Source organism: Leptodactylus fuscus, chromosome 1, assembly GCF_031893055.1.
Source record: "Leptodactylus fuscus isolate aLepFus1 chromosome 1, aLepFus1.hap2, whole genome shotgun sequence".
Lineage (NCBI taxonomy): Eukaryota > Metazoa > Chordata > Amphibia > Anura > Leptodactylidae > Leptodactylus > Leptodactylus fuscus.
The window spans coordinates 13,879,590-13,905,799 of record NC_134265.1 but is presented as its reverse complement, the minus strand read 5'-3'; the positions used below and the strand labels follow the sequence as shown (position 1 = coordinate 13,905,799).

The following is a 26,210-nucleotide window of genomic DNA, read 5'->3' as shown; positions in this document are numbered from 1 at the left end:
TCAATGAACCCACACAGGGGAGAAATCAGACCTTGCCAAATATCAGATATCACAGTGTACTGTACGTGTTACGTGAACTGGGGTGAATTCACATTTGTCAGGTTAATTGCAGACAGGTCGTCCAATACTTGTGATTAGGGTTACAGATATCGATGTAATTGTCACTGACCCTCCTCATTCAGCTCAATCCTCCCTAATCCTACAGAAAATAACTCAGCAAAACACTTTCATGTCCTAAATACCGGGAATATTTTTCTACATATCACATCTTATACATCCAAAAACTCGCACAGGGCAGGAGATATTTTATATATTTTTTCTATATTTAACCCCTTCCTGCCACCAGCATTTTTAAATTTTTGTTTTTTAGTTTTGGCTCCCCGCCTTCCAATCTCTATAACTTTGTTATTTTTCTGCTCACAGAGCCATATGAGGGCTTGGTGTTTGTGGGACAAATTGTTCTTCATAATTGTCCCAATTATTATTCTGTACAATGTTCTGGGAAGCCGGAAACAAAATTCAGATTGTTTGTGCGACTTAGGCCCTATTCACATCTGTGTTCGGGCCAAATAGTACAGGCTGCATAAAGCAACAAGTAATAGAAGAAAATGCCAGACAAGCCTGTAATGGTAATGGATCACTAGCCTTAATTCCAGTAAAATGGTGCACTACTACATCTCAGCTACATACACGTCACACACAGACAGCTCTACTACATACACATCACACACAGACAGCTCTACTACATACACGTCACACACAGAAAGCTCTGCTACGAACACGTCACACACAGACAGCTCTACTACATACACATCACACACAGACAGCTCTACTACATACACGTCACATACAGACAGCTCTACTACATACACGTCACACACAGACAGCTCTACAACATACATATAACTTCAGAGATAAGTCTATAAGTTTTGTGATCGATAAGAGCAACGGACAGTAAATAACGGCAGTGTGAACATTGCCTAACAGTCACAGGAGGCAGCGCCACCTACTGGATCCACAGCAGACCAGGCAGATCTTTATATTACCCGCTCCTTTCCAGAATCCACCCTATCTTCACCTTTAACACATGATCATGTGACTCATTGACTGATCACATGACTGTGACATCATCAGAGGTTTTTAAAGTTAACTGAGGCCAGACATGTGACATCATCAGAGGTCCTGTAACCCCGGCTGCTGTACAGGAGGAGGTAGGTGGTCGCTCACAGGCCTGGCAGGATTATTATGGGGCTCTTCACTACTATCTGACACCCGCTCTGGGATCTTCTGCGGATTCTCTGATGGGTCTCGTTATGGGGCAGTTTTATCAAATGGTCTCTGTTGCCCATAGCAACCAGTCACAGCACAACTTTCATTTTGTGTGTTGCCTTTGAGAAGTGAAAGCTGTGCTGTGATTGGTTGCTGTGGGTAACAGAGACCCCCGTATTACATTTGGATCTTTCCATAAGTCTGCGGCCCCGTGGGTTTTAGTATTTGGTGACATCTCCTCCATTATACTGTTACTGTATATCACAGCGGGTCAGTTACCAGCAAGTGCCCCAGAGACTAACCTGCTGCGTGTATGTCCTGTGTGATCGGAGCCAAGAAGGATGTATCACTGCCTGTACCACGGGGGGATTTACTAAGCAAAATACTCCACAATCCTGCCCTCATTTCCCCCATATAACCTCTAAGGGTATCCGGCGTGCCTATCAGTTCCTCTCCGGTGTGGTGCACATGAGCGGGAAGGAAACTGATGATAGAACGGATCTTATAGTTTTCTATGAAATCGTTTCTGACACAAGAGTCCTTAGTTCTGGCGCCAATCTGGACCTCATCCTGCAACATTTTCCCATCCGTCTCCTTTAATATTTCTCCAGCGTTGGATACTGCACAGTCTATGTACGGTAGTGACACTGGTAATGGCTAGCTTTATCACTGTATCTGAGCAGAGGTTACTCTCCTGGGCCCAGCAGCTAATCCTGTAAGTGCTGCAGCCCGAACCGAAGGCCTAGTAGTGAAGCCACCAATTACTACACTGGAGCAGGGGGCTGTCTGGGGTCCGGGCCCCTGCCTCTGGCACTTGCATTTGGCAGCAGGTAGGATAAACCTCCAGCCAACTGTCCCTCTATCATAGCCCCGATCCCCTTCATGGCAACGGATCGGTAATCATGCCTTCATACATGTGAGCTCTTGTGCAGGCAGCAGGGATGATTGCTGATCCGTCCTGCCGCTTAGTGTAAAGGATGAGGACTTGGGGCCATAATGTAAATTATGTATGGGGGCACTAATGGGGAATTATACTATGGGTGGCGAGATACTAAGGAGGCACAATAATGGGGCATTATATTATGAGGGGTCACTAGTGCCCCCAACTGTATAATGCTCATAAATGCCCCCCCACAGTATAATGTTTGTTAGTTGTCCCCCCACAGTATAATGCCATGTTAGTTGCCCACTCACAGTTTAATGCCATGTTAGTCATCCCAGTCCTAATACTAATTTTTCTTGTCTAATCCTGGGGTACATCTTATAGTCAGACACGTCTTTTTGCCTGAACAATACCATAAATGGACGAGTTCAGCTCAGACCTTTACTTGTTGGCTGATTCCTATCTACAGACCTTTACTAAAACTAGTTGAGTTCCCCTACTCTATTGTCCTCGGCAGCCCATCATGGAAAAACTGATGGTTTTGAGTAAAATTTGTTTAAAACAAAAAACAAAAAAGCCTGATGACAAAAACCCTGACTAAAATACAGGCGCAGGTGTGAACCGAGTCTTATTTATGTGATCTTACCCTAAGACTGACCGTACTAATATGTAACCCCACCAAAACATACACCTTCCCCGGATCCCATATAACATTAAGTAAATAAAAACACAGACACCAATTATGGATAAATAGTGGAGGTCGGCCACAGCTTTATTGAATGGAAATTACACATATGAGCAGAACCTTGATAATCCCGATGACCTATATGACGCGTCACCAGGATGCCCAGACACCGTTACCGGTGTGCATGCCGGAGATGTTTTAACGAGTGACGCGTCTATCTTCTCCTGATGACCTTCTCCTTTCTCCGGACGCAGATCTGAGTTGAGACTGGGACATACCTCCCGCCGACCGGGACCGCAGGACACCGAATCTGTGAATGTCCCGCGGAAATCGCTACGGTTGGGAGGTATGCTGCTGCAGTCCTATGTAACATGACATAACACAGTGTGATACTTGTAACTGCAACTCATCAATGCATGTAACAGCGCCCCCACAGTGAACTCTAAGTAATGCAGCCACAGCACCTCCACAATGGTTCAACAATGCTAATAACCAATGACAGCCACAGTGCCTCCATAATAGTGACAGCCACAGCGCCTCCATAATAGTGACAGCCACAGCGCCTTCATAATAGTGACAGCCACAGTGCCTCCATAACAGTGACAGCCACAGCGCCTCCATAATAGTGACAGCCACAGTGCCTCCATAATAGTGACAGCCACAGCGCCTCCATAACAGTGACAGCCACAGCGCCTCCATAACAGTGACAGCCACAGCGCCTCCATAATAGTGACAGCCACAGCGCCTCCATAACAGTTACGGTCACAGCGCCTCCATAAAAGTGACAGCCACAGCGCCTCCATAACGGTAACAGCCACAGCGCCTCCATAATAGTGACAGCCACAGCGCCTCCATAATAGTGACAGCCACAGCGCCTTCATAATATTGACAGCCACAGCGCCTCCATAATAGTGACAGCCAGAATGGTGATAGTCACAGTGCCTCTATAATAGTGACAGCCACAGTACATTCATAATGGTGGAAACTACAGGCAACACATTTCTACATCATGTTTAGGAGCGTTATACACTGTGTTGTACACGACTGGGATAACACACTCAGCTCTGCTACATTGCAGTGTGACTATATAAGAATGTACTCATCTCTGCTACATCCCAGGATCACTATATAGGAATGTACCTAGCTCTGTGTGTGAATATAAAAGAATATACTCTGCTCTGCTACATCTCAGTGTGACTATATAGGAATGTACTCAGCTCTGCTACATCCCAGTGTGACTATATAGGAACGTACTCAGCTCTGCTACATCCCAGTGTGACTATATAGGAACGTACTCAGCTCTGCTACATCCCAGTGTGACTATATAGGAACGTACTCAGCTCTGCTACATCTCAGTGTGACTATATAGGAACGTACTCAGCTCTGCTACATCCCAGTGTGACTGTGACTATATAGGAACGTACCCGGTTCTACTACATCCCAGTGTGACTGTGCCTATATAGGAACGTACCCGGCTGTGCTGCACCCCAATATGACTATATAGGAATCTGCTGGGCTCTGCTACATCCCAGTGTGACTATATAGGAATGTACTCAGCTCTGTTACATCCCAGTGTGACTATATAGGAATGTACTCGGCTCTGCTATATCCCAGTATGAATGTGACTATATAGGAACGTACTCTGCTCTGCTGATCACCTGGAGGCGCTGTACAGAAAGGGCCACAGCAGACTCTACCTGCTCAGGAGGCTGAGGGCCTTCGGAGTCCAGGGGACACTTCTTAGGGCCTTTTTTAACTCTGTGGTGGCTTCAGCCATCTTTTTCGGTGTAGCCTGCTGGGGGAGCAGTATATCAACCAGGGACAGAAATAGACTTGACAGGCTGATCAGGAGGGCCGGCTCTGTCCTGGGGAGCCCCTTGGACCCAGTACAGGTGGTGGGTGACAGAAGGATACTGTCTGTGGTGACCTCCATGCGGGAGAACAAATCCCACCCCATGTATGAGACCTTGATGGGACTTGGCAGCACTGTAAGTGACCGTGTGCTTCACCCCAAGTGTGAGAAGGAGCGCTATCGCAGGTCCTTCCTTCCAACCGTGACCAGGCTATATAATCTACATCAGACCAAGCGAAGACACTCCGCACAGAGAACTAAATGACTATGAATGTCCTCCTTCTTTCTTCTCTGTTCCCTAGCTGCTATGGACTCCTAATATATCTTTCTCAGCATTTGTGTGTCTACTACTTCTGTAATATATTACTGTGTATTATCATGTATCTGTATTACTATGCAGCTGTAACAAAGTGAAATTTCCCCACTGTGGGACTATTAAAGGATTATCTTATCTTATCTTTTATCCCAGTGTGACTGTGACTATATAGGAACATACTCAGCTCTGCTACATCTCAGTGTGACTATGTAGGAATGTACTCAGCTCTGCTACATCCCAACACAGACAGACAGACACACACACTCACTCCACACTGCATGACACAGACACGTGATACTACTCACACAGGGAGACGCTGCAGGTAGTTCTGCTTTGCTCTTCTCCGCATGGGACTGTGGTGTAGAGGAGGGGGAGGGGGGCCCTTAGGTCACTTGATCAGTTTCCTCGCCCGGAGGTCCCATGAGTGAGAGGTGGGAGGAAGAGACACTGCAGAGAGCCTGGAGATCGGGACAGTGAGTCTTACAGAAAAAACACTCCAGGCAGAGCGGGACAATCTCCAAGTCGTTCGGGACGGCGGGAAAGGACTGCAAATGCGGGACTGTCCCACCAAAATCGGGACAGTTGGGAGGTATGATGTATATATTGTATGGGACTATGTGCAGTATAAACAATGGTTTATTATCTCTAAATTCAGCTCCAGACCATATAATATCAAGGATGGAATCGGAAAGGAACAAGATGGCGGAGAGAATATTAAATCTCACCCTAGAGATCATCTACCAGTTTACTGGAGAGGTGAGAGATTCTGATGATGTCATCATTACATCATTCTTATCTATAGTAATAACAGATGATAGGACTGGAGAGGTGATGGACTCTGGACATGTATGTAGTGAGATTTATTAATGTGTCTCCCCATAACCAGGATTACACAGTAGTGAAGAAGACCTCTAGTGGGCGCTGTCAGGATCCTCTGTATAAAACATTTGAAAGAACTCTGAGCCTAATACCGGCGCCTCCACCTCCCCCCATGATACAGGAGGAGATCAATAAACAGAAGATCCTAGAACTCACCAACCAGATGATAGATCTGCTGATTGGAGAGGTGACACTGCTGGGAATGCTGGGACATTATACAGTAACTGGAGGGTCGGGGTGATGACTGTATCATTGTGTTGTCAGGTTCCTGTAAGGTTTAAGTAGGGATGCAGTCCCCGTCTTCAAGCTGAATAATGGACTTCACACAGAAATGTGCAAATCAATTCACCATTTATTATGCAAAGTTGAGTAAACATTTTCGGTCAACATCTCTCTCTGCTATCGGAATCTTGCTACATGCGCTTCAATGCAGCGAGGGGGAATACCCTTATCCATTATCTTACTAATTGGAATTTTTGAGTCCCGTTTGGGAACTTCTTGAGAGTCTGAGGAAGGTCATTGTTGTCCGAAAACGTTTACTCAACTTTCCATAATAAATGTTGAATTGATATGCACATATTTGTGTGAAGTCCATTATTCAGGTTCCTATAAGGTGTCAGGATGTCGCTGTCTATTTCTCCATACAGGAGTGGGATTATTTTGAAGGACATGAGGATCTTTACAAGGAAATCAAGGCAAAGGACCACCAGCCCTTGACATCACCAGGTAATAGACATGACTATATACACATGGACTTCCATTATTTGTATCTACAGAATGAATTCAGTCCCTGTCTGTGCTTCCTACAGGTAGATCCAGTAAGAGGACAACACCGGAGAGATGTCCCAGTCCTCTTCTTCCACAGGATGATCAGGTAGATGGAGATATTCCCTATGATGTGTAGACGGGCTGTGAAGTCCTTGTGGTCAGTCTTGGGTTCTCCAGCAGTATTAGATGTTTATACTTGTGTAATGAGAGGTGGAGATGGAGGATAAAGCTGACCATAGACATTACATGTTGTCTGGATCTTCTCACAATCTTCTGGCTATGGAGACTGCTGACTGGAATAAGGAACCATCAGGTTGGATTTCTACAGATCTGATCCTTTATTTCCGCTGAGACAAACAACCCCGGATGTATCTGGTAGAATTTGATCTCCTCCACTGAGACAACATGAAGCAGGTCTAGCCATGCCGAGTATACATGTGTATGAGGTCCTCGTGGTTGTCATTGAGCCATCATCTAATATCTATGTCCAGCTTTTAGGAGATCTGCAGCTACTTTTCTCAGATCTCTCCTGCTCTATTCCCTACATCTGGTAACTTTTATCATATTTATTTTGCAGTCTTTCCATCAGAGTAATGATAATAATATGGATTCTACAGCCATAACGATAAAAGAAGAAGATCCCTATGTGAGAGGTGATGAGGAGGGTGAGGAGGACATTCCTACAGGTGACTGCCCAGGTGAGGAGTTACCCCAGTGTCACTGTACAATCTGTATCTTGTGTTGGATTTTATGAAGTGCTGTCAGATTTTTCCATGGTAAATTTCTCTATTTGACGAAAATGCAAATTAAAGGAGTTATTTGGTTTCTCATATTAACAGCCTATCCCTAAGATCTGCCATCATTATTAGCTTTGTAGGGTCCGATACCAATGACCCTCTCAGATAACTGTGGACCACACTGTCTCGGTACAGGTTATGTTAAATATTGTGATCTGCGCTGCTCACTTGCCATACAAACTGTAGCGGTGAGTGTAAGCTCTTATTAAACTTCTCATTTCCTTTGAATCTTCAAGAGTAATCTGAAAACCGGGCTCTTCAGGAAAGCCTACAACCTCCTACCACTACACCACCATCCAGCTTGTACCATCACTGACTCCTTCCCCTCCAACCTTCCTTTGTAGATTGAAGGACTTTCTCTCCCATTATATCAGATGGTCACTAAGTTAGTTCATTGTAGTTGTCTTTGTACGTGAACCCTTTCCATATGTACCAACCATGGAATTAATGTGCTCTGCTAATAAATAATACTCTCATTCTTTGGGATCTGACAACAGTTGAGTTGGAGTATGGAGGCCTCGTGGTGAGTGCTTCGGTCCTGATGATTGAGCTGAATTTTGGTTATTTTCAATTCAATTCATTGTCCAGCTCAGTGATATGTGCAGGACATCCTGCGACCACGTGTGTGAGGTGTTCTGTAAATATAGGGTGGACACCCCTTTTCTCCAGATTATTTCTTTTCCTTCAGAAGGAGGATATTGGGAGGGTTTTTTTTTTTATTCCTGGTAACTTTAGAACCTCATCTGAGGGTATGAAGTGCCTAGAAGTGGTGCAAGACTCCATAGAGGAGCCAATGCTGAAGTCTGGTAATCTCTTCCTTTTCCTCCTTTCCCCTGTACCTTTCTGGGTTCCACCTTCTGTGGGACTCGGGTGGAGTACTGTTGCCTTGATGTGCTGGTGGTGGGGGTGATCTGCATGAGGTATCTTATGGTGGAGAGGACAAGGTCTGGCTGTATCTCTGGCTTTTGAGCCTCTTGTCCAGGGGTCTGTTGGTTCTGGAGAGGCTTCCTTTTGTGAGGGCTTCCAAGGAATGTCACTGCCAGATTGTGACTCTTTTTCAGTCGACCCAGTCACAAGATTTATCGCTAATCAGACATTTATGTGACCAGCTTGGACTCCAGTCTCCGCAACCTATGAGTGTGAAGGACCTGTAGGCCTAGCTGCAACATCTGTGGGTCAATGAACTACAGGATACTCTACAGCAGTGATTTTCAACCTTTTTTGAGCCGCGGCACACTTTTTACACTTAAAAAATCACGGGGCATACCACCAACCAAAATGGCACAAAATTACACTAAAACAGTACATATTATACATATAGTTAATAATATAGATTCTAAATGGTTGATTCTTTGGTTGAAATAAACTGCAGCAAAATCTGCAACAAAAATGCTGCGTTTATGCAACGTGGGGCCTCAGCCTTACGCCTCCTGCATACAAGTGGCACGCATCTGTTTTTCACTGATATAAACATTAAAAATTAATTGACAGGGCCACAAATGCAGACAGATATAGGGTATATATAGGACAGATATAGGGTAGGTATAGGACAGATATAGGGTACGTATAGGACAGATATAGGACCTGCTCTATAATTTTCAGCTCTTCAATTTGGCCCAGATACACAGCCACAAAAAGAATGGCTGTATATATGGGTCCTTAGAAATGTATAGGTCTGTACTTTTATCCACAGTTGTGTATAAAAAGTCTGGTCATGTATATTACAGGTTACAACTCAATGTGCCTCATATTAATAGCAGTGAACCCCATCATGTCCCTCACATTAACCCCCTGTGTGCTTTACATAAGGGATACTGATATGTGAGACATATGGAGGTAATAATTAAGTAAATACCTTCATTATATAGTACCCCCATATGTCACACATGTTATTAACTCTTATGTGAGCCACACAGGGGTTAATATGAGGGACATGATGGGGTTAATTGCTATTAATGTGAGGCACATGGAGTTACTAAAACTAAAGTAATAACCCCAAATGCCTGACATTCATAAGAATAGTTACTAACCTGGTGTTTTTTTTTTACTTTCACTTTGTTCAGCTTCCTCTTCTTCCTCTCCTATTCAGGGCTGCAGACGGCAGGAGCTCCTCACATGTAGCAGCAGGTCCAAGGAGCCCTTATCTTGTGCAGTGAGAGGCTCATCTCTGATTGGTGGGCAGGGAGAGAAGGGGGCGTGTCCTACACCTCAGCTCTAGCAGAGCAGTGAAGGGACGCTCCGTCTACATTTACAAGTACACGAACGTCGGGGACTGGCTGCTGTGCCAGCAAAATAGGTCTCCCGTGCCAATCTTGGCACGCGTTTGGAGAACTTTCCCCGCGGCACACCCGACCATGTGTCGCGGCACACTAGTTGAAATCACTGCTCTACAGAACCTGTATATCTCTGTTTCCAACTGTATCTCATTTGATCTTATACATAATAGTTTTTCATTTACAGAAATTTTTTTGAGTGCAATAATAATGGGGAAGAAATTAATTAGTTTTGGGATTATGAAACCACTAGCTGGTACCCGCGACTTCGTCTGCGGTGATTGTAGAAGTGGGTAAATACAGACGCGGGTAAGGTTTTCGTACTGTGTATAAGGTATGGGATATGAAATGTAACTGTGTATCTTGTTGTTGCTGTAATTCTGAGAATACGTGAGACTTTTGTGTTGAAGTTAATTTGTATTTCAGCTGCTATACAGTGTTGTGTACATAGTGTCTTTGGGACAGAGGGATTACAAGTGAATATACTTGGATATACGACATGGTATGATTTGTTATTTTCCGCCAGTACATGTAAGCTTTGGGCACAGGATACTCTTGAGCAAGCAACATAAAGTCTGGCCCTGTGCATGACAGTTTAGTAACTCCATGCGCCTCTTATTAATAGCAATTAACCCCATCATGTCCCTCACATTAACCCTTGTGTAAGAGTTACTGATATGTGAGAGACTTGGAGGTAATAATTAAGTATCTTCATTACTGAGGTCTTTTATTAGTACCTCCATATGTCTCACATATTAGTAACCTTTATATGGGGCACACAGGGGTTAATATGAGGGACATGATGGGGTTTATTCCTATTAATGTGAGGCACATGGAGTTACTAACACTAAACTAATAACCCCAAATGCCTGACATTAATGAGAATAGTAATCCTATGTACCTGTGTGTGTGTGTTTCTTACTTTCACTTTGCTAGCAGCTTCCTGTCCTCCTCGGGGAATCTTTGCAGGGTGCAGACGGCAGGAGCAATCACTATAGCAGACACAGACCTGAGCGATTATGCTCCACCCCCTGGGTTTCCTGCACCCCTCTCAAAGGGGAGTGTCCTTATGCCTCAGCTCTTGCAGAGCACTGAAGGGATGCTTGGACTTCATTTAACTCTTGCAGGCCCTGTGCTGCTGGTGTGCCAGTAAAATATGGCAGGAGTGCCACTCTTGGCACGTGTGGCAGGGGTTGCTGACCTCTGCTGTAGAGGGTAATATGAATTTTGTGGCTTGCTATGGTCCAAAGTGTGTGAGATTGCAGAGATAGTGATGTGAGTTTGGGTTTTGTGGGGGTCCTGGGAAAAACGTATGTGCGTTATTGTGACGAAAAGTAGCCTACTATGTTTGTGGAAAATTTCAGCCAAATCGGTGGAGCGGGTTTTGCGTGATTGAGGAACAAACATCCAAACACACAAACCCACAAACATCCAAACTCACAAACTTTCACCTTTATAATATTAATAGGATTAGCTCTTAGAAAGCTAGCCCTGTACATACGGCCTGTGCACTCCAATATCTATCCAGCACATTCATGCTTATTTCAACCGAGCAGTGCCTATGACCTGAACAGGGAGAGAGGGCCACAGAGAATTCACTGCAAAGACTTCCACCTTGTCCTTCATGACTTTCCTAAGGACAATGTGGATGTTGGGAAGTTGAGATAAAGTGACCACAGGAGTGAGTAGTGAGACAACTAACTATTCCCCATGAAAAGGAGGTCCAGAATTTGGGTTCTCCACTTCGACAATGAAACAAAACACAAAGGAAAGTGCGGTGACCAGATGGGAGGGAAGGGGGTAACTGCAGTTGGGATTTCAAGTTGCAGACAGCACAGACTTGTCACGGTCTCTGGGCACGAAGGCACAGCGCTGGTCTTTTCCCATGTTACCACCATTGGTAGCGGTGATAAGGGAGCTGCAAATATGTTGATAGTGATTGTTCCCCTGGGCGCTTCCCCTATACTTTGCTGACTGGTAGTGTTTGGGGCGCCCTGATGTTGTTGGTGCAGAGTCAGACACTGAAATAACTGTAAAGTTGAAACAGAGATGAACTTTAAAAAAAAAAAAAAAAAAAAGGCTAGGAGAGTCGACTCTAACAAAATGGACATATTAAAAACTACAAATCGTTTGTAGTTTTTAATACGTCCATTTTGTTAGGGTCGACTCTCCTAGCCTTTTTTTATTATTATTATTTTGAAGACTGGCACATAACACTGAATATTTAGTATTAAGTTAATTTGGTTAGAGTTGAACTTTTTATTGAAAACTCTTCCAAGGGTGTGGAGACCCAGATGCTTAAACAGTTCCTTCAATAAGCAATAACAGGGTTCACCTAGTGGCACAGCAAACTTCTGGGGTGCAGGGAAGACATAATAAAAGGTTTACCTAGCTCTTTATCTTTCAGTGTTACAGCCCTAAGGTGCATCTGAGTTCCTATTTGCCTCATAGGAGGATGCCCACCACCATACTAGCACACAGTATCCCCACTAACGTTATATGGTCCTGAAAATTCAGAGTTTTGGGGTGCAATAATCAGGGTGGTGGGATATTCTACAGGTCTGGCCTTGGTCCCTGAATCCTGTGATACTTGCTATGGAGCTCGTGTTCCAGAATGTTCTCGCCACAGTCTCATACTTCCAAAATGATGATTGGCTTCATTCAGGGCAATGGCTAGGCAGACAGGGGACAGGATCTTCTGAATAGTTGGAGTATGTCAGCTCTCCTAACTTACTGGGTCTGTCTAGAACTTCAGATACCTGCACTAAGCTCACGGTTCACAGGATTTCACAACTCCACCATCTTCTCCTAACTCCACAATCCCCTCACTAACACACACAGGAAGTTCCTGCAGGGGTATTACTATGGGAACCAGTAATCAGATGACTCCTCCCCTTTACCAGGTGATGTCCTCCTATTGGACATTTGGTTATTATTCAATCCTATGGAAGGTGTGATGTATGTGTGAGACTCACTAGGTGGTGCTGTGTTGTGAGACTCAGGATCCCCTGCTATGTCACACAGGTTACAAAACAATAGGAAATAGTACAATATAACAGAGATCACCCTCAGTCCAGCCACAGCCAGCTCTGGAATGACACAAACATCTTCTCCTCATCTTCCTTCCCCTTCTCATCATGATCTGTCTTTCCGTGGTGCTGACACGTTTGGTGGCCTCCTTACAGGGCTTCAGAAGGCGACACACTTCCCTCATGAACTTCCAATGGTTGATTTTTTTTAAATAACACATTGTCTGTGTGATTTGCTGCATGACTATTCACCACCATTTTCTTCAGAGGAACAAAAATGGTCACGCAACAAAAAATGGCCGCATAGCTTGGCTATAACCCGCACAGTTCAGAAAATTCCAGCAATAGTTATAGGGGGACTAAGAAAATCAAGCAATTCCACACAGGCAGGTTAGTGCTAGAATAGAATAGACATAGATAGGACAGGTTCATAGACAGTGACTGGAATCTGAGCTGCTGCTTACACACAGTTAACCCTCTCATTGCCCATAATATATTGTCAGACACTACTTGTAATAGAGAAATTTCATCTCAATACACATTCTATAAACATACAGTCCTATGAAAAAGTTTGGGCACCCCTATTAATCTTAATCATTTTTAGTTCTAAATATTTTGGTGTTTGCAGCAGCCATTTCAGTTTGATATATCTAATAACTGATGGACACAGTAATATTTCAGGATTGAAATGAGGTTTATTGTACTAACAGAAAATGTGCAATATGCATTAAACCAAAATTTGACTGGTGCAAAAGTATGGCACCTCAACAGAAAAGTGACCTTAATATTTAGTAGATCCTCCTTTTGCAAAGATAACAGCCTCTAGTCGCTTCCTATAGCTTTTAATCAGTTCCTGGATCCTGGATGAAGGTATTTTGGACCATTCCTCTTTACAAAACAATTCAAGTTCAGTTAAGTTTGATGGTCGCCGAGCATGGACAGCCCGCTCTCAAATGATCTGAAAACAAAGATTGTTCAACATAGTTGTTTAGGGGAAGGATACAAAAAGTTGTCTCAGAGATTTAACCTGTCAGTTTCCACTGAGGAACATAGTAAGGAAATGGAAGACCACGGGGACATTTCTTGTTAAGCCCAGAAGTGGCAGGCCAAGAAAAATATCAGAAAGGCAGAGAAGAAGAATGGTGAGAACAGTCAAGGACAATCCACAGACCACCTCCAAAGAGCTGCAGCATCATCTTGCTGCAGATGGTGTCACTGTGCATCGGTCAACAATACGGCGCACTTTGCACAAGGAGAAGCTGTATGGGAGAGTGATGAGAAAGAAGCCATTTCTGCAAGCACGCCACAAACAGAGTCGCCTGAGGTATGCAAAAGCACATTTGGACAAGCCAGCTTCATTTTGGAAGAAGGTCCTGTGGACTGAGGAAACAAAGATTGAGTTGTTTGGTCATACAAAAAGGCTTTATGCATGGCATCCAAAAAAACAGCAATCCAAGAAAAACACTTGCTACCCACTGTAAAATTTGGTGGAGGTTCCATCATGCTTTGGGGCTGTGTGGCCAATGCCAGCACCGGGAATCTTGTTAAAGTTGAGGGTCGCATGGATTCCACTCAGTATCAGCAGATTCTTGAGAATAATGTTCAAGAATCAGTGACGAAGTTGAAGTTACGCCGGGGATGGATATATCAGTAAGACAATTATCCAAAACACCGCTCCAAATCGACTCAGGCATTCATGCAGAGGAACAATTACAATGTTCTGGAATGGCCATCCCAGTCCCCAGACCTGAATATCATTGAACATCTGTGGGATGATTTGAAGCGGGCTGTCCATGCTCGGCGACCATCAAACTTAACTGAACTTGAATTGTTGGTCCAAAATACCTTTATCCAGGATCCAGGAACTGATTAAAAGCTACAGGAAGCGACTAGAGGCTGTTATCTTTGCAAAAGGAGGATCTACTAAATATTAATGTCACTTTTCTGTTGAGGTGCTCATACTTTTGCATCCGTCAAATTTTGGTTTAATGCATATTGCGCATTTTCTGTTAGTACAATAAACCTCATTTCAATCCTGAAATATTACTGTGTCCATCAGTTATTAGATATATCAAACTGAAATGGCTGTTGCAAACACCAAAATATTTAGAACTAAAAATGATTAAGATTAATAGGGGTGCCCAAACTTTTTCATACGACTGTATATATTTATTATTTATTTACTGAGAATAATCCCACTAGTGAAAAATGTTTTCTTAAGGACTTTTTTGGGAAAGGGTTAACTTTTTTTTTTTTTTTTTTTTTTACATTAAATCCATACTGCTGTTTTAACGTCAAAGTCCTGCTGATTTTCCCTGCACAAATCTTTAAAAAACCCCTCCATTTATTTATATTCAAGCTGTTTTTTCTTGTTTATCCAATGTACCTCAAAAAATAACTTTGTTCTATTCAAAAGTCACCACCCAAAATAATTTCTAACTTGTGTAAATTAAAAAAAAAAAAAAAAAAAAATCTTTAAATTTAATTTTTTTTTTAGGAATTTCATGTTTTTGTTCTGCTCTGGTCTGGATTCTGATCCATACACAGTTTGAAGAAGCATTTCTGTTAATCTGAACAAAATATTTCAAGCATTTCTCTTTGTGTGCGGATATATAATTCTAGATATCGAGAATAATCCTCATATAGCTAAGTCAAAAGAGGAAATGATGAATTTTGTAAGGCCAAGATGGAGAATCTAAAGTAAACCCCCCCCCAAAAAAAAATATTCTTAACCCCCCAGCTACCCTGCGTCCTTAAGAGATTAATAACTGAATTTTGCTACATGCCTTACAAAATTGAACTTGAACAATGGAGAGTCAAGGAGACCCAAATAGTGAACCGCGCTCACTGGTCCAGGACCGAAGAAACAGCTGGAGAGATTCGCTTGAACTTTTTATTGATAAAACAGCACAATGTGTTTCGGGCTCGAATGGCCCTTTTTCAAGTGCAAAACTTTTCCAGTCAGGCCAAATACATCATGAAAATCTCTACGGTCCCGGACCAGTGAACGCGATTCACTATTTGAGCTTGCTTGGCTCTCTATTGGTCTGCAACTGCACAATTCTATGGTGATGTTAGTGATAGCCGCTGCCACTCTCACCTTGGGTTAATCTACAAGTGATTTTGTTGGTGTGATTCATTCACAACAACCAAAGGGGAGAAGCCAACTGGTCATACTTACGGAAAGAAACATTTCTTTTTGTGATTCCTAATGGATCTACATGATGATATTGCTCTGTGGCGTCTTCTTTATTATGTTTTTGTAAAATTGAACTCGATGGAAGGATGGTTTAGTTTTCCAGCCTTACAAACTGTTAGTAGAAAAAGTAGTGACCGGCACACTGATGAACCAATGAAGATGGTGGTATAACCACACAAGTGGAAAACTGCAAGAGAACAACCTGGTGGCCGAACATTATGATCTTCTGGTCCGTGCTTCAAGGTCTAATGTTTTTCCACCTCTGTTTTAGTTACTAATTTATATTTTGGGATGTTCATTGTAATTTGCATGTGAATTTCTATATGGAAATGTTATATATAAAAAAAAAAAAATCAGTATAATTTCTATGGTTATATTATTTAAAAATATTAAAATGCGTTTTCTTCTTGTCAGATGACTGTGCCAGGAGCTCAGAGGGACATCTGATATCTACAGATTATAAACCAGAGGATCATGGTATCACACAAGATCCATATGAAGAACATGCCATTACCCCTGATATACCCTCAGCCCTTCACAGCAAAGATCTATCATTTGATCCTATTATAAACGTCCAATCTTCTGATTCATCACAGTCTGTGAAGCAAAATGAAAGTCATAGAATAAATGAACATCAAAGAACTCACACAGGAGAGAAGCCATATTCATGTTTAGAATGTGGAAAATATTTTACCAAAAAATTCAGTTTTGTTATACATCAGAAAATTCACAGAGGCGATAAGGCATATTCATGTTCAGAATGTGGGAAATGTTTTTCCCATAAATCCAATCTTGCTACACATCAGAGAATTCACACAGGAGAGAAGCCATATTCATGTTCAGAATGTGGAAAATGTTTTACCCGGAAATACTATCTTATTTGTCATGAGAGAATTCACACAGGGGTAAAGCCATTTCTCTGTTTAGAATGTGGGAAATGTTTTACTCAGAAATCCCATCTTGTGCTACATCAGAGAATTCACACAGGAGAGAAGCCATATTCATGTTCAGAATGTGAGAAATGTTTTATTTCCAAAAGTTACCTTGTTAAACATCAGAAATCTCACACGAGATAGAAGTCCTTTTCATGCTGAGTGTTTTTATATGAGCAGTTTTACAATATATTTGTTGTTAATAAAATCCTTCTTCATATATAATATTTTCTATCTTGATTTTATGAAAGATAAATAGTCTTCGTATAGAAATGGTCATTTTCTGTATATAATAGGGGAGATTAATCCTACTTGTAATTGGTTTCTCAGGAGTCCATCCTGACAGGAGATTGTCCTCACAACCTCTGTAGGGACAGGTCACTTAGGCTCAGGGTTGTCATGGTCTCCCTTATAGAGCATGTTGTTCTCCAGCAGAAGGAAGCAATTCTCTGTTGATGTTTCTCTGGCATTTTTAGATCTTTCAGGAGAGACAAGACTTGATCTTGGTCTATTAATGTGAATTGTTTTGGTTACTAACAGAAAGTTGTCCAAGTATGAGACAATTATGTCTGGATTACAAATCTTAGGTCGATGGAACACATAACTGCATTTTGGCTTAAGAAGGGAATAGTGGAACAAATTGATTCCAACTTGAACTTTAGATACTTGACCCATCTCTTTTGAATAGTGACCTCTGAAGGCTTCTGTCACGACCTGAATTCTGGTAATAAAAATGTGTATTTTTCTGGTGGGGATTTGGTCTGGTGTTCTGTGGTTTCCTTGCCATTAGTCCATTCTGTTTGTGCCTTTGGCATCAGCCTTCAGAGTATGCTTGAGGTTCTCTGGAGCGAACCTCAGGTGTTGGTCGTTGTCATTATCCTATGGGACTTTTCTGGGGCCTTTATTAGGAGGAGGGCTGGCTTCACTAGTTGCCGGTTTTTGTGGTTACCACCAGTGGTGTAACTAGGAATGGCGGGGCCCCGTGGCGAACTTTTGACATGGGCCCCCCCAACCGAACCGACACTGACGCCGAAGACCTCGACCGACCCCCTCCTCCACAGTCTATTATGTCCCTTAGTAAGCCCTGCACACAGTATTATGTCCATTAGTGGCCCCTGCACACAGTATTATCCCCCATAGTGGCCCCTGCATACAGTATTATGTCCCTTAGTGGCCCTGCACACAGTATTATGTCTCCATAGTGGCCCCTGCACACAGTATTATGTCCAGGATCGGCAAGTAAATAGGGCCCGTAATGGCCAATTTAAAAAAAAAAACAAAAACGCAGTGGTAGCAGCTGTCACCGGACCCCTAATGGCCCGGGCCCTGTGGCAGCCGCCTCCGCTGCCTCTATGGTAGTTACGCCCCTGGTTACCACCTAGAACTCGTGGCTCAGGGAGGAATATTGTTTGGTAGTATTACAACTGACTAGGAAGTGGTGTGAGTGTTGCCTTGTCTGTGAGTCTGGTTTGTCCGTCCACACTTCAACTCTACCCTGTCCTTCAGTTCTGTTTGCCTGGCACTGCCTTGTTGTTTGTGAGGTTTGGGTTCCAGTTTGTTTTGTCCCAGTCCTGTGTTAACCCTTTCCGCACCTCTCCACTGTCCCTCTCCTCATTCTCTTGTTGCATATTGTGTTGTGCTGCGTGTCTGTTGTCCAGCACATCCCATCCTGTTTGTTTTGTTTGCAGCTGCACCTTGGTTTCTGTAGGGGTGACCACCTTAGCATCCCCAGTCCCTAACTCTATTGTAGCTCTCGCCCTATCTGTTGGTTAGGCCTTTGTGTTAGAGAGCCAGTAGTTGTCGGGGCCAAGGCTAGCTTGGGAACAGCTGACCACTCCCTGCAGGCAGGGCCTAGCTAGCCGTCATAGCGTCAAGGATAGTCTCCTTCCCTTGTTCCCTTAGCGGTGTAGTCTGCAGTCCGGAATCTGGGCCTGAGCATAGACACGAACGTGACAGCTTCTTCGTTCAGAAGACCTCAGAGAAATAGCATTTAGGTTCAGCAGTCTTGTTGAAGATTTTGGGATTGAAAAAACGTCAACTGAATTCCCTCAGGAGGAAGACACAGACGTTTTATTTTGTAACCCTTGAAAGTCTAAAGGATCCAAGGATTTTGAGTTCTATTGCTCCATTGAGGGTAATACTGAATCAGTCATCAGTCACTGTTGGCATCAATGTTTATTGGAGGCAGATGTACAGTCATGGCTAAAAGTTTTGAGAATGACACAACTATTATATTTTCACATGATCCGCTGCCCTCTGGTTTTTCTGTGCGTTTGTCAGATGTTTTTATCACATACAGAAATATAATTGCAATCACATTATGAGTAACAAAAGCTTGACAGTTAGAATGAGTTAATGCAGCAATTGAATATTTGCAGTGTTGGCCCTTCTTCTTCAGGACCTCTGCAATTCTCCCTGGCATGCTCTCAATCAACTTCTGGACCAAATCCTGACTGATAGCAGTCCATTCTTGCACAATCAATGCTTGCATTTTGTCAGAATTTGTAGGTTTTTGTTTGTCCACCCGTCTCTTGATGATTGACCACAAGTTCTCAATGGGATTAAGATCTGGGGAGTTTCCAGGCCATGGACCCAAAATCTCTGTTTTGTTCCCTGAGCCATTTAGTTATCAGCTTTGCTTTATGGCAAGGTGCTCCATCATGCTGAAAAAGGCATTGTTGATCGCCAAACTGCTCTTGGACGGTTGGGAAAAGTTGATCTTGGAGGACATTCTGGTCCCATTCTTTATTCATGGCTGTGTTTTTAGGCAAGACTGTGAGAGAGCCGAATCCCTTGGCTGAGAAGCAACCCCACACATGAATGGTTTCAGGATGCTTTACAGTTGGCATGAGACAAGACTGGTGGTAGCGCTCACCTCGTCTTCTCCGAATAAGCTGTTTTCCAGATGTCCCAAACAATCGAAAAGGGGATTCATCAGAGAAAATGACTTTACCCCAGTCCTCAGCCGTCCACTCCCTGTACCTTTTGCAGAATATCAGTCTGTCCCTGATGTTTTTTCTGGAGAGAAGTGGCTTCTTTGCTGCCCTCCTTGAGACCAGGCCTTGCTCAAAGAGTGCGTGCAGATGCACTCACATCTGCCTGCTGCCATTCCTGAGCAAGCTCTGCACTGCTGGTAGCCCGATCCCGCAGCTGAAACACTTTTAAGAGACGGTCCTGGCGCTTGCTGGTCTTTCTTGGGCACCCTGGAGTCTTTTTGCCAACAATGGAACCTCTCTCCTTGAAGTTCTTGATGATGCGATAGATTGTTGACTGAGGTGCAATCTTTCTAGCTGCGATACTCTTCCCTGTTAGGCCATTTTTGTGCAGTGCAATGATGACTGCACCTGTTTCTTTAGAGATAACCATGGTTAACAGAAGAGAAACAATTATGCCAAGCACCAGCCTCCTTTTAAAGTGTCCAGTGGTGTCATTTTTACTTAAAGAGGACCTTTCACCATATCCGGGCACAGGCAGTTCTATATACTGCCAGAAAGCTGACAGTGCGCTGAATTCAGCGCACTGTCGGCTTTCCCGATCTGTGCCCGGTGTGAAGAGCTTACGACCCGGTACCGTAGCTCTTCTATGGTCAGAAGGGCGTTTCTGACCATTAGCCAGAGACGTCCTTCTGCCTCGCGGCGCCAATCGCGCTGTGCTGTGGAGCCGGGAGGAACGCCCCCTCCCTCTGCTCACACAGCTTGTCCATAGACGAGTATTATCAGGAGGGGGAGGGGGCGTTCCTCCCCGCTCCACAGTACAGCGCGATTGGCGCCGCGAGGCAGAAGGACGTCTCTGGCTAATGGTCAGAAACGCCCTTCTAACTGTAAAGCGCTACGGTACCGGGACCGATAGTGCTTTACACCGGGCACGGATCGGGAAAGCCGACAGTGCGCTGAATTCAGCGCACTGTCATCTTTCTGGCAGTATATAACACTGCCTGTGCCCAGATATGGTGAAAGGTCCTCTTTAATCATGACAGATTTGATCTCCAGCCCTGTCCTCATCAACACCCACACCTGTGTTAATGGAGCAATCACTGAAACGATGTTAGCTGGTCCTTTTAAGGCAGGGCTGCAATGATGTTGAAATGTGTTTGGGGGGATAAAGTTCATTTTCTAGGCAAATATTAACTTTGCAAGTAATTGCTGTAAAGCTGATCACTCTTTATAACATTCTGGAGTATAAGCAAATTGCCATTAGAAAAACTGAAGCAGTAGACTTTGTAAAAATTAATATTTGTATCATTCTCAAAACTTTTGGTCATGACTGTGTTGTTGGAATTAGGAAGGGAACCTCTTACTTTACCCCTTTTAGGATAACTCCAGCTCCTTGATTGTCACTTTCCTCTGTAGTTGGAGGATGGGGCTTTGTGATGACAGGAGCCCCACTTGTGTATATATCATTACTGCATTCTATTGTTCATGTCTATAGTGTTAGTGACTGTAGTATTTATACATGTGACATCAGTATATTACATAGGTAAGATGTCCGGATAAGTCAGGTTTATTGCTTTATGACCAGATGTCCCTAACAAAACCCAGAGAAGCACAAGAGAGGAAGGTTGTGACCTGAGAGTGACCTCAGCTCTGCTGGACAGCGATGCAAAAGATAATTACCCAGCTTTCCAATATCAGGAAAAGAGGTGTAGCGGGGCACCCTGACAGTGAGTGTGTGATTACAACCCAGGAGCTTCACCTTACAAAAATCTGTTAAGGCTTTGGAATTGTGTCACATATTGGAAGCCAGCAAACAAGCTAGATGTGCCCAACCCACCTGACAGATCCTCCAAGTTCCATGGAAACAAAGCACTCTAAATTATCACATATATTGTGTGTTTTTTCTCCTTTTATTTTAAAAACTGCTTTGCTATGTTGTCATCCTTTATTTGTCCTTTTTTATACATATAACACTGAACCAATTGGGTATTAAATAATTCAATTAATTTGTTATTTTGTCACTATTAAAAGTATGCTTAAAGACTCTGTATATAGATGAACCTGTTCTGTTAGGTGTGCCCAACCCACCTGACAGATCCTCCAAGCTCCATAGAAATAAAGGGCTCAGATTATCAGTTTATTTTTTTTTCTCCTTTGTTTTAAAAACTGATTTGTTGTTTTATCATTCTTTATTTGTCCTTTTGTTTTACATATAGCACTGAACCCCTTGGGTATTAAATAATTCAATTGAATGTTACTTCGTGAACCCATTACCTTATTAATGTGTGTTTGTGTCTCTTGCAGAGATGTACATATGTTCAGCAAAAAATTAACACTTAAGAAATAATTTGAATATTTTTTCAGATTAACAATAGAGATGAGCGAACACTAAAATGTTCGAGGTTCGAAATTCGAATCGAACAGCCGCTCACTGTTCGTGTGTTCGAATGGGTTTCGAACCCCATTATAGTCTATGGGGAACAGATACTCGTTAAGGGGGAAACCCAAATCCGTGTCTGGAGGGTCACCAAGTCCACTATGACACCCCAGGAAATGATGCCAACACCTCTGGAATGACACTGGGACAGCAGGGGAAGCATGTCTGGGGGCATCTAACACACCAAAGACCCTCTATTACCCCAACATCACAGCCTAACAACTACACACTTTACACACTCAATACCACCTCTCTGACAGTAGGAAAACACCTTGAAACATGTGTATTTGGCACTTGCAGTGAGGAGAGCTTGTCACCAGCAGTGAATTTGGCCCTTGTAGTAAGTTGAGGTTGGCACCAACATTTGTTTTGAAAATCAGGGTGGATTGAGCCTCTAACCAGCAGAGTTTGGGCAAATTCATGGTGGAGGGAGCCTCTAAAAACCCCAGTTTGGACCAATTCATGGTGGAGGGAGCCTCTAAACAGCCCAGTTTGGACCAATTCATGGTGGAGGGAGCCTCTAAAAACCCCAATTTGGACCAATTCATGGTGGAGGGAGCCTCTAACCAGCCCAGTTTGGACCAATTCATGGTGGAGGGAGCCTCTAAACAGCCCAGTTTGGACCAATTCATGGTGGAGGGAGCCTCTAAAAACCCCAATTTGGACCAATTCATGGTGGAGGGAGCCTCTAACCAGCCCAGTTTGGACCAATTCATGGTGGAGGGAGCCTCTAACCAGCCCAGTTTGGACCAATTCATGGTGGAGGGAGCCTCTAAAAACCCCAGTTTGGACCAATTCATGCTGGAGGGAGCCTCTAAAAACCCCAATTTGGACCAATTCATGGTGGAGGGAGCCTCTAAACAGCCCAGTTTGGGCAAATTCATGGTGGAGGGAGCCTCTAAAAACCCCAGTTTGGACCAATTCATGGTGGAGGGAGCCTCTAACCACCCCAGTTTGGACCAATTCATGGTGGAGGGAGCCTCTAAAAAACCCAGTTTGGACCAATTCATGGTGGAGGGAGCCTCTAAACAGCCCAGTTTGGGCAAATTCATGGTGGAGGGAGCCTCTAAAAACCCCAGTTTGGACCAATTCATGGTGGAGGGAGCCTCTAAAAACCCCAGTTTGGACCAATTCATGGTGGAGGGAGCCTCTAAAAACCCCAGTTTGGACCAATTCATGCTGGAGGGAGCCTCTAAACAGCCCAGTTTGGGCAAATTCATGGTGGAGGGAGCCTCTAAAAAACCCAATTTGGACCAATTCATGGTGGAGGGAGCCTCTAAAAACCCCAGTTTGGACCAATTCATGGTGGAGGGAGCCTCTAAAAACCCCAGTTTGGACCAATTCATGCTGGAGGGAGCCTCTAAACAGCCCAGTTTGGGCAAATCCATGGTGGAGGGAGCCTCTAAAAACCCCAGTTTGGACCAATTCATGGTGGAGGGAGCCTCTAAAAACCCCAGTTTGGACCAATTCATGCTGGAGGGAGCCTCTAAACAGCCCAGTTTGGGCAAATTCATGGTGGAGGGAGCCTCTAAAAACCCCAGTTTGGACCAATTCATGGTGGAGGGAGCCTCTAAAAACCCCAATTTGGACCAATTCATGGTGGAGGGAGCCTCTAAAAACCCCAATTTGGACCAATTCATGGTGGAGGGAGCCTCTAAACAGCCCAGTTTGGGCAAATTCATGGTGGAGGGAGCCTCTAAAAACCCCAGTTTGGACCAATTCATGGTGGAGGGAGCCTCTAAAAACCCCAGTTTGGACCAATTCATGGTGGAGGGAGCCTCTAAAAACCCCAATTTGGACCAATTCATGGTGGAGGGAGCCTCTAAACAGCCCAGTTTGGGCAAATTCATGGTGGAGGGAGCCTCTAACCAGCCCAGTTTGGACCAATTCATGCTGGAGGGAGCCTCTAAAAACCGCAGTTTGGGCAAATTCATGGTGGAGGGAGCCTCTAAAAACCCCAGTTTGGACCAATTCATGGTGGAGGGAGCCTCTAAAAACCCCAGTTTGGACCAATTCATGGTGGAGGGAGCCTCTAAAAAACCCAGTTTGGACCAATTCATGGTGGAGAGAGCCTCTAAACAGCCCAGTTTGGGCAAATTCATGGTGGAGGGAGCCTCTAAAAACCCCAGTTTGGACCAATTCATGGTGGAGGGAGCCTCTAAAAACCCCAGTTTGGACCAATTCATGGTGGAGGGAGCCTCTAAAAACCCCAGTTTGGACCAATTCATGGTGGAGGGAGCCTCTAAACAGCCCAGTTTGGACCAATTCATGGTGGAGGGAGCCTCTAAAAACCCCAATTTGGACCAATTCATGGTGGAGGGAGCCTCTAAAAACCCCAATTTGGACCAATTCATGGTGGAGGGAGCCTCTAAACAGCCCAGTTTGGGCAAATTCATGGTGGAGGGAGCCTCTAAAAACCCCAGTTTGGACCAATTCATGGTGGAGGGAGCCTCTAAAAACCCCAGTTTGGACCAATTCATGGTGGAGGGAGCCTCTAAAAAACCCAGTTTGGACCAATTCATGGTGGAGGGAGCCTCTAAACAGCCCAGTTTGGGCAAATTCATGGTGGAGGGAGCCTCTAAAAACCCCAGTTTGGACCAATTCATGGTGGAGGGAGCCTCTAAAAAACCCAGTTTGGACCAATTCATGGTGGAGGGAGCCTCTAAAAACCCCAGTTTGGACCAATTCATGGTGGAGGGAGCCTCTAAACAGCCCAGTTTGGACCAATTCATGGTGGAGGGAGCCTCTAAAAACCCCAATTTGGACCAATTCATGGTGGAGGGAGCCTCTAACCAGCCCAGTTTGGACCAATTCATGGTGGAGGGAGCCTCTAACCAGCCCAGTTTGGGCAAATTCATGGTGGAGGGAGCCTCTAAAAACCCCAGTTTGGACCAATTCATGCTGGAGGGAGCCTCTAAAAACCCCAGTTTGGACCAATTCATGGTGGAGGGAGCCTCTAAAAAACCCAGTTTGGACCAATTCATGGTGGAGGGAGCCTCTAAAAACCCCAGTTTGGACCAATTCATGGTGGAGGGAGCCTCTAAAAACCCCAGTTTGGACCAATTCATGGTGGAGGGAGCCTCTAAAAACCCCAGTTTGGACCAATTCATGGTGGAGGGAGCCTCTAAAAACCCCAGTTTGGACCAATTCATGGTGGAGGGAGCCTCTAAACAGCCCAGTTTGGACCAATTCATGGTGGAGGGAGCCTCTAAAAACCCCAATTTGGACCAATTCATGGTGGAGGGAGCCTCTAACCAGCCCAGTTTGGACCAATTCATGGTGGAGGGAGCCTCTAACCAGCCCAGTTTGGACCAATTCATGGTGGAGGGAGCCTCTAAAAACCCCAATTTGGACCAATTCATGGTGGAGGGAGCCTCTAACCAGCCCAGTTTGGGCAAATTCATGGTGGAGGGAGCCTCTAACCAGCAGAGTTGTGGGAAAGCAGGGTGGAGGGAGCCTCTAACCAGCAGAGTTGGTGGAAATCAGGGTGGAGGGAGCCTCTAACCAGCAGAGTTGGGGGAAATCATGTTGGAGGGAGCCTAGTATTAGCAGAATTGTGCAACGCTTATGGTGGATGAGTATGAGGATGCGGAGGAATTGGAGAGGTTGAGTACAGACATGGAGTTTCATGTTGGGGTGCTTTACACAGGTGGGCACAAAAATGAAGGCTCTATCCAGTGGTGGTTCATTTTTATCAAAGTGAGTCGGTCGGCACTCTCAGCTGACAGACGGGTGCGCTTGTCAGTGATGATGCCACCGGCTGCACTGAACACCCTCTCAGATAGGACGCTGGTGGCAGGACAGGACAGCACCTCCAAGGCATATAGGGCAAGTTCAAGCCACAGGTCCAACTTCGACACCCAATACGTGTAGGGCGCAGAGGAGTCGGAGAGGACAGGGCTGTGGTCGGAAAGGTATTCCCGCAACATGCGCCTATACTTCTCACGCCTGGTGACAC

General features: G+C 44.3%; 1 protein-coding gene across 1 annotated transcript in view; it reads left to right on the top strand.

The window, feature by feature from the left end:
- The window catches only part of LOC142195595 (uncharacterized), a 704,678-nt gene that overhangs the window by 565,614 nt on the left and 112,854 nt on the right, over positions 1 to 26,210 (top strand). Inside the window, 1 exon segment of the mRNA XM_075265539.1 lies at positions 16,584 to 17,028. Coding sequence (XP_075121640.1) covers positions 16,584 to 17,028 — 445 coding nt within the window.